The sequence below is a fragment of the Crassostrea angulata genome, chromosome 4 (genome assembly GCF_025612915.1).
Source record: "Crassostrea angulata isolate pt1a10 chromosome 4, ASM2561291v2, whole genome shotgun sequence".
In the NCBI taxonomy this organism is placed as follows: Eukaryota; Metazoa; Mollusca; class Bivalvia; order Ostreida; family Ostreidae; genus Magallana; species Magallana angulata.
In genome coordinates, this window is record NC_069114.1 from 35,262,880 (window position 1) to 35,272,353 (window position 9,474).

General features: G+C 33.0%; 1 protein-coding gene across 1 annotated transcript; it reads left to right on the top strand.

Annotated features, from left to right (window-relative positions):
* Nucleotides 1-317: 317 nt before the first annotated feature.
* On the top strand, nt 318-4,606 carry LOC128181059 (homeobox protein slou-like). The gene is made up of 2 exons (XM_052849307.1): nt 318-756; nt 3,606-4,606. The coding sequence occupies exons 1-2, from the start codon at nt 423-425 to the stop codon at nt 4,163-4,165; spliced, it is 894 nt and encodes a 297-aa protein (XP_052705267.1). The 5' UTR covers nt 318-422; the 3' UTR covers nt 4,166-4,606.
* The last annotated feature ends 4,868 nt before the right edge of the window (nt 4,607-9,474 follow it).

The window sequence follows — 9,474 nt, forward strand, 5'->3', positions numbered from 1 at the left end:
TAAACCTCGCGGCCTGGCTCGGCGGATACCCCACATCAAACGAACGCACTGAACGGCGGCGGGTGTTTACTTATTTTGTTTATTTTCACAGAAAATCTTCCTCAGAGCCTTGAATGATCGCCTAATTTTCTCTTCAGTGTTATCAATTAGCTTTATATCCAATTAAAGACGCTCGGAGAAAACTGGTTGTCATTCCCCTCAATATCCCCATGTTTCTCATCCATCTGCTAACACGCGTCAATTTTAGGATGTCTCGCACATGCGCAGCAGTCGTCGAAGGAACAAATTGATACAGTATACACCAATCAAAAAGGTGTTACAACTTCTACAATTACGAGTGAAAGGACGGCCCCCTTTTCACAAATGTTCATCTATATCCCTCGGTTCTTTTGAGAATTTTAACACTCTATTTACACTGGTACATGATTAACTCAGGATCTCATTGCTATAACCACAAGATGTCTTCCCCGAAAAGCGAGGATGCCATGTCACCAACGGGGGATTCTACTAAAACCGAAAATAGTGATTCCGTCAACGAAAGACTGCAAAGACAGCCGAAAGAAGAAAACAGTGATGACAATTTGGACAATGTACGCACGACGTCATTCTCTGTTGCCGATATACTGGACCCACGGAAATTCACGGGATGTTCGGCGGCGGAAAAATCCCGGGTCTGGGTCCCCTGGAAGAACCGGAAGCGTCGATTGACGGACAGCGGGGACAGCACCTCAGATGACGACAGGGCCGACGGACCAGGTATAGATCGTTTAGGACTTTGTGGGTGGCGGGGCTACTGAGGTAGAAAAACCACGATACATGTATAAATAGGAGGAAAATTACATCTACAAAAATTTAGGCAGTGGGTTTTTTTTTCATTTAATTCTCAATTATTTACCACTGATGATATAAAAAAGGTCAAATAAACGATTTTTAATCAATTAATAATGAATAATCATAATAAAATAATTTATATGCTTTCAAAGATGTTTCAGAGTATAAACTTATAATTATATATATATTTCAAAAATATATTACCTAAATAATCCGCCTCCAAGAAAACCCTAATGATTTCTATCCAATCAATGTATTCTAATTATATTTCTTCTATATATTATTTTTTAACTAAATAAATGAGAAAAGGTAAAATGATGTTGTAAAACAAGCGAATTAAAATCTACACTAAAAATATTACATTGACAAAAAATAAAAATTTAAAATGAATCAAGAAAGAATAACATTTCCCCTTGAACGCAACACGCTGGGGAGGATGAAGGGGAGGGGGTCCTTCAAACTGTTTATGACATCCTCATTAGATGAATTAACAGAACAGCATTTCATCTTCATTAATTAATTAGTACGCGCTGCCAGATAACACAATATGAAACATTAACCACTCTTAGCGGCATGGCCATCATTAGTTCCGATTTGTCCTAATGAAGATAAGACAAATTAAGGACCCTTTACTGACATGATAACGGTCATTCTGCGACCCTGTCCCTCCCCCGCTGGGGCGCTGACACCTTCTCCAGACATGGTCCCCGGTGGTTCACGTCAGATTGGGCAAACACAAAAACCCTACCCCACTGAAACATTTCTCTAATTCAAGCGAATTCCTTAAGTTACAAGGTTTATTAAAGAAATTTTACAATCGATTTAGTTTTAATTTCTGCGTAATTGGTTACTAAGTATACAACAAAGGACTCCCCTCCCGCTTATCTGAATTAGATAATTGAATCAGTATTCCGGTACAGCTTGTCCGTAATATCAAACATTTTAGCTCCCAATATTTCTAAAATGCCTCCAAGATGAAGCGAGTTTGTGTGTCTTTTATCATGAATATTGACGATGCTAGAAGACGGAAGTCTTTATTAAATTATACCCTCCAACCCTGCAACGAATAAATATAATTAGTGAGTTTTATGCACAGACAATGTTGTATAAGTAATCACTTTATTACACGTAACAGATCAATGTTAATTTTCGGTGGACAACCTTGTAGCAAAAAAAACGACAGTGGTTGAGAATTGCGATTTATTTTTCTTTTCTTTTTTAATATGCATGGAAGTTTTGTTGAAACGAAAATGTAAACAAAGAGACATATTTTAAAAAGTAAATCAGCCAATGTTTACGATAAAAAAGTGTACAGTGTTACTCCCGTGGAGTCAACGGAAACATGTGTCCTGTCGGCGAATGAGAAAAATAATTACATGGGGGTATATCCAATTTCAAGTTTTCTAAAATAAACTATTTCGCAATTTTAACTCTTTTTTATTAAGGAGTGTGTCTTTTTTAAATTTCGCATTTATCAAAAAATTGAATATAGTTTGTCAATACAATGCTCATGCAAACTGTGTATATATATGTATCCCACAAATCTCCTTTTTTCGATCAATATGTTACATTTTTTATTTAATATCGAAAATAAATACAGGTGGGAGCAGGTAGTAAATTATTGGGTTTCCGGATACAAGGATAATATTAAATCACGTATCATCATTGAACCAAATTAAAGTAACATCCAGCAATTCATTTTTAAATTATATGGAGCACATACTTCTTCACCAGAGCACCGCGTCCTTTCTTTCAGAACAACAAAGATAAATTATATAACATGAGATACGATTTGATGCAATTTCTCGGGCTATTACTTCTCTCTCAATAAAGCCATCAGATGCTAAAAGTTGTGGTTTTTCATAAGAATACAGATACAGAGGTTTTTTTAATTGCTGGTAATAATAATATATCATGTTTGATATCTCTATTAAGAAGACTGTCACATATGTCAAATTTAATGTTTGAAGCATCAACCAACACAGATGTCTGTACCTTTTAATATAGCTATATTTTAATTATTTAAAAGATATCCAAGCAAGCGTGAATCTGCTGTTTAATTTCCCAAACTGTTGTGTATACATAAACATTTGCAAGCCAATTTGTATCAGGAGTATTAGGGCCACATTCATCCACCCTTTTCATAATCATTCTTTCCTGCTATGTTGTATGCCCTGTATTTATTTTATTTCATAACAATTTTGTTAATGTTCGATTCTGAAAGAACTATTAAATTGTTTGTGAAAAATTGATGGTGGATTTGTGCGGCTTCTTAATATAATAGCAAATTACTCCTTTTTATTTGATATTATGTTAAATGTCCGACCCTATTAATTCTTTTTCTTGAAATAAATGTGTTAAATTCAAATTTATTCTTATTCTTTCGTCAGGTGCATACCTTTTAGTGAAGTAAATTGTAAATTTGATAAAAATGTAAATTAAATAAAAAAAGTAAACGAGAATATTTAAAAAGGGTTGAACAAATTCTAACCTTACATACTCTCAAGAAAAATTTTGATCAAAGATTTTGTACCTCAAATTTGGAGAGAAAAAATCGTCTTTTTGATCACTCAATAGCAAAATTATTTGATATGATTTTATCCTTATTTTTTTCTTCTTCAAATCTTAAGATATAAATATTGATAACAACCTTAACTTAATATGCTACAATGCAATACTATATAATGTTATACAATTGATACATCCAATAATATTTTTAAATTTGTTTTTAAAAGGATCTAAAAGTTATTTTATTTTCTCTTTTTTCCCCAAAGGAATCACAGATACCGCCACGGATTTATCTTGTAAAAGCAGAGTCGGATCCGAGGCAGACGATGAACTACGTCATGATGACGAACTTGATGACGACGATGACATTTTAAGTGATAGTGAGGACTGTCTAGACAAAAAGTGTAAAAACTTGGACTCTTCAAAAGCGGGCAAACCTCGCCGAGCACGAACAGCGTTTACATACGAACAATTAGTGGCTTTAGAAAACAAATTCAAGACAACTAGGTATCTATCAGTGTGTGAAAGACTCAACCTAGCGCTTTCATTGAACCTAACGGAAACCCAGGTGAAAATCTGGTTCCAGAACCGCCGTACCAAGTGGAAGAAACAGAATCCCGGAATGGACGTTAACAGTCCAACAGTACCCGTATCTTCAAGTGTGTCAACCTTCTCTTCCCCTTACTCCTCTCTATACGGTCAGGGACTACACCCCTACCTCCCTAGTCATAACTTAATGGGAGCCCTGGGTCTCCTCCGCGCCCATCCTGCGTACGCCGGACAGAATCACCCGATGTACTACCCCTATCTTGGCCAGAGTACGTAGTTTACTACAAAGTACATAAAAAGGTCAGAGCAATAAGCAGTGATTTGATTTAATTCAATCATTGCGTTGAGTTAAGAAAAACCCGAGTCACTCTTTTCAGTGACTCAAATTGTTATTGTGGTTTTTTAAAATGCAAGAACAAGAGCAAAAGGACTATAGAAATATTTTCAGCATTACTGATTGGGTTGTGACAGCCTGTGAAGTATACTGAAACTCCCTTAGGCTCCATTTGTGTTCCCGTGCAGTAAAACAGAATACAAATATTTAATATTTATTCACAGGGCTCGCAATGATGATGTTTTATCACGCAGGACAATGTATTAATTTGTACTGATTTCAAAGTAGATATTTATGTTTCCATGTACATGTGCTAGAGATTATTCTATTGTAAATAAAGTGAATGTTTTACAAGTGAAACAGCGAGCATTTGTGTATCTTTGCAATTATCTTAATTATTATATCATGGATCACATTTTACTACTTGAACCACCGATAAAGACTGTATTGTAATACACTTTTCCCCGCAAATTACCAAATATCAGAGGCATCAATGACGCAAATTTGCATTGTTTGCATTAAAAAGATTTTTTTTCCTTCCTCACCTCTATCGCCTAATGGTTTTTCATTTAAGTGAAAAGAAAATTAAATTCGATACTAGTTGGAGTATCTACGAGTCACACCAGATTATCTATAAATGAGAAAAGTTTACAAAGTTAGCCAGGAGGGACCGATAATGCATCACTTGATTGTCAGATTGACACGTGCCCTTCGATATCATCGTTACATTTAAGTATTTGTAATTAAGACGATTCCGTTTGATTAGCAGTTGCCATGTCTGGTTTCCCCGGAAATGTTTAGCGAACCATTCGATGGCGATAGGGTCACATGACCCGTGTACTGGTGAAAAAAGATTATACTCACGCAACTTCGTTTACCCTCAACTTCCGGTATTAGAATCTTAATGACAATTTAAAACATAAAACGTTCATTATAATTAAAAAAGATTCAAGGACAAAGGCGATAGCATTGATCCTGACGTCGAATAAGAAACAATTTGATTGACAACAATGAGATTCCATCCAGTTAAGATTTAGTTGCTAAGATATTTTTTTATTTACTTACATGTACATGTACCTATATAGGTTTGATATTGCAGAGTGTATGTTAAACATGTACAATTAGATATGATGCACCAGCATGAATGTTGATTACATCAAGTAAATATCACGAACGAGTGGAATATTTGTATCGACAATGAAATTAATTTCATCATATCAACATCATATATTTGCTTTTGAAATACGGTGCATCTGCAGGAAATAAGATAGATAAAAAAATCATTAAGAACACAGGTGTTTTGATGATTGACAAACGAAAGCTACCCTCCCCATTTTGATATCTTAGTGTTATGTAATGAAACAATTTTACATATATGCAGCATGTTGATTCAGAGAGGGGGGCGAAATAGTAACATAAAACAAAAAAATTACAATTTTTTCAAAGCTCAGTCAGGTTGATTGAAACATGGTAACACCAAGCACATTCCACCAAGACATTGTGTTACTTATCATTGAACGTTACACGAAACAATTGCTTTCTATTTTTATTTTCAAAACTTAAAAACCTAGTCAACTACATGTAATTAAACTAATACAAAAATAATGATTGTAATCATATGTATTATATAACAAAGGCAACAGGGTAGCTACAGTAGCCATGAAAAAAAAGGAGAATGCAGAAAATCGAGGGGGTCTCATTCGAAGCAGCTAGAGTTTGGATTTAAACTTAAATATGACTAACACATCCTTTTAGTTTTATAGATTGTTATATCATAACTTTCTTGTTAGTCATCCCTTCTGGTGCCGCCGATCGAAAGCCATTTAAATCAGAATTGCCACATATTAAAATCCTTTCCGTATTTATACAATTATACAATTTTCTCTATTGAGTATAAACGTTTAAGTCGTGAAATCCAATGTTAAGTAGTTTTTAAATATTTTTAGAATGGTTTTTAACCTGTTAATTTGTGGATAATGCACGTTTGATAAATTCTGAGATTTTTTGGGGGTAATTTTTCTGCATTTGTACTGGCAACCTATGAGCGACAGGTGAAAATACACTATTCACTCGGGTCACAGATGTCTTCATATAATAATGATAAAATGCTCCTATCTAAATTTACTGCAGAATAACAACAAAGGTTAAACGACTTAGTATATTTTCAAAATGCATCAAAATTGCACCATTAAAATATCAAGAAAAAAAATCATAAAAATCATGCATAATTATGTCTTCATTTGTGATTTTAAAAAATTGTTGGCTTTATATTTCTCATCAAGTTTATTCAATTCAATGGTTTACTGACATCACCATGTTGGCATACAGTCAAAATGAAATCAAATGACAGACAAAAGAAAATTATAACATAAAGGCTACAGAATGTAAGACAGTTTTATACAATACTTCATAGTCCCTGGAACTGTTTTCTCTGCATAAAACATTTATCCAAGTAGATACATAGACTTTTTGTAGTATTATAATCACATGGATTAACAATTTCTTTTATGGGATCAATACCACAGTACAATTTATCATTGAAAATATCACAATAATGAAATCGAAGATTGTCATACATAGGACAGTAAAGTACAAAATGTTTTTCATTTTCGCCTAATAATTTACAAGTCAAGTTTATAAAAATGTACGAACTTTGTTTTACTTTGTAACAAGGATACACTATATATAAAAATTAGCCAAATAAAACGGCTGATACCTTTTGTGCTTCGATAATTCACTATATCGATATCAAATGGTTAAAAAAACCCGTATCAATATTAGTATCCTGTAGATGATGAAAAAAAACTTTTCAATCTCTATAAAATAATATAGACTAATTCCTCTTTGATGAATATCGCCGTTTTCTATTAAGATATAGATTCAAGAAGCTTTGCAACTACATCCGTCTGGGAGTGTTTTTGATGTTATCAATAAAAGATTACGGTAATTGTCTCAGAAAGAGGTAATCTCATTACTTACATATATCACGATCAATTATAGATAAAGACAAACATATACGGCTAATTACATTGTGTACGGTGACGCTGGAAACGACTCGCCATTTTTTTTTCTTACGTGGGATACACATACAAAAATGATCACGTGACATTGTCTCGTTTGACTTTGCTCATTAAACAGCAATTTGTATATCCACCGTCTTTGATTCCAGGCATTACAAAGGAATATGAACCTTTAGAAATCGGCTTCTTCTCTGTCTCTCTCGTCGATTTTCCTGTTTACGTTTCGATGAAAAAGCTATTTCATGGTTTAATTGGCGTTTGTGAAGGGTTAAAACTACACCGTTTGGTCAGAAAATAGCTACTTATATTAAGATAGGTTTAATTGACTCACTTAATGTAAATCGGAAATCTTGAAAGACGTCGAAACTTGTTGAAAGATAATCTATGTCTTCCATATGGCATAAGCGGTAAAGCGCCTTGATGACCATCGCAGCTGTACATACATCGGCCATGAGAATATCCCGGATAGTGTGCTTGATGAAACTAGGAAATGCAAATGACTTCTATTATAGAAAAAAAACCATTGAAATCATTACATTGTTAATAAATTGTCAAAATAAAATCCAACGATAAAATTTATATGACTACTATAATAAAAGAAAATCATTGAAATTTTTACATTGTTGTTAAATTGTCAATATAAAATCCGCTTAAACGATAACATTTATTTGATTCTATTGTATGGTGACCGTTCCTAGTAACTTTTAAAGATGCATTTCAAAAAAATAATGTTTGATTAAATACATACAAATACTAACCGCATGACAAAATCATAATATCAATATTCACAAAAGTAAAAAGATGTATGAAAATGAATATAAATTGATCTGGTGTCAGACAAGAATATTTATATCTAAAGCATGCACTAGTTTAAGACATTTTCCAAATTTCCAAAATAATTACACTACTTGCATTGTTCATACATATTGATAATAATTTCTACTGAGGTTCCACATTGCAGGATACAAAGCTACGACGCATTTGAAGCTAGTGTTATGCTATATACATGTATATTAACCATTGGTTTAAAACCACAACCTTAGAATATCCTGTAGTTCAACAAAACACAATCGTGATAAATTTGTTAATAAATAACATCCATTTTCTTTAAAAGGTATAATTCTGCTTTCCTGATTCCATGTTTATGACAGGAAATATTATAATCCTTTTTTATCATATCCTGCAATTTTCCACAAATTTAGATTAAGACTTTTTCCATTATATTAGATATACATGTAAATTGAATTTCTTAAAGGAGTTGAAGTTATGCATGAATTTCATCCTCTCGTAATTAAAATCATAAAATTCTCGACAGCTGAAAAGGTTAAAAAGGATATGATTTTTACATTAAAATACAACTGAATTCCTCCTAAGATACAAATATTGGACCATAAAATCACCCATATGAATCAAAGTCTGTAAATTGAAATCCTATTTATCATCAAATTCAATTTTAAGCAAATATTAATTCATTCCGTACAAGATGTAATTGAATGATAATTGCGAATCTTCTCATTGTTGCTGAGCCTAATGTTTGCCCCTGGGGACAGGAATCGCAACTCATAAAAAAATGAGATGATCCTCTTCAATTTCAACACGTTTAGTCAATTGCAAAACTAAGAAACGTAACGGCCATTTGCCATCAGCCAACACATTTTTATTATGGGCGCGTGTTATGAACATATTGGCACAACAAAGATACCAGGTTTGCATTAAATCTAATGAATCAAAAAATTGACGTAAAATTAAGGGAATGTGCGGGAAGTTAAAAGCTTGAATTGGTCTCTTTTGGAGAATTTTTATTAAAATGCCTGTTGGATGAAGGCAAAGATAAAAGCTAAAACATGATCGTCATCAATCCGTACATCCTTTCCTCACAATTTTGTTACATATTAGTGCCATCCGTATCCAAGATAAAAACTAAAATTTAACAACATTAGCAATAAACATTGCATCTGATATACAACATCTCTAACCTTTGTTTTTCTTATTAATTTTCATATCACGAATTGCTGAAATACCTTTACACAGTTAAAAACATTTTTATTGAGATTTTCTTGATACATGTAGTATAAATTAGAAATATTTCTGCATGGTGAATTTTAAAGAATTTGATAATAATCAATATTTATTTGTTTCATTGATCAACAATTACCCATTACAGGCTGCTAAATTTATAAACTCTGCTTACCAGCTCAGGAAAAACAATATTCAAAAGTATATGTAAAATGC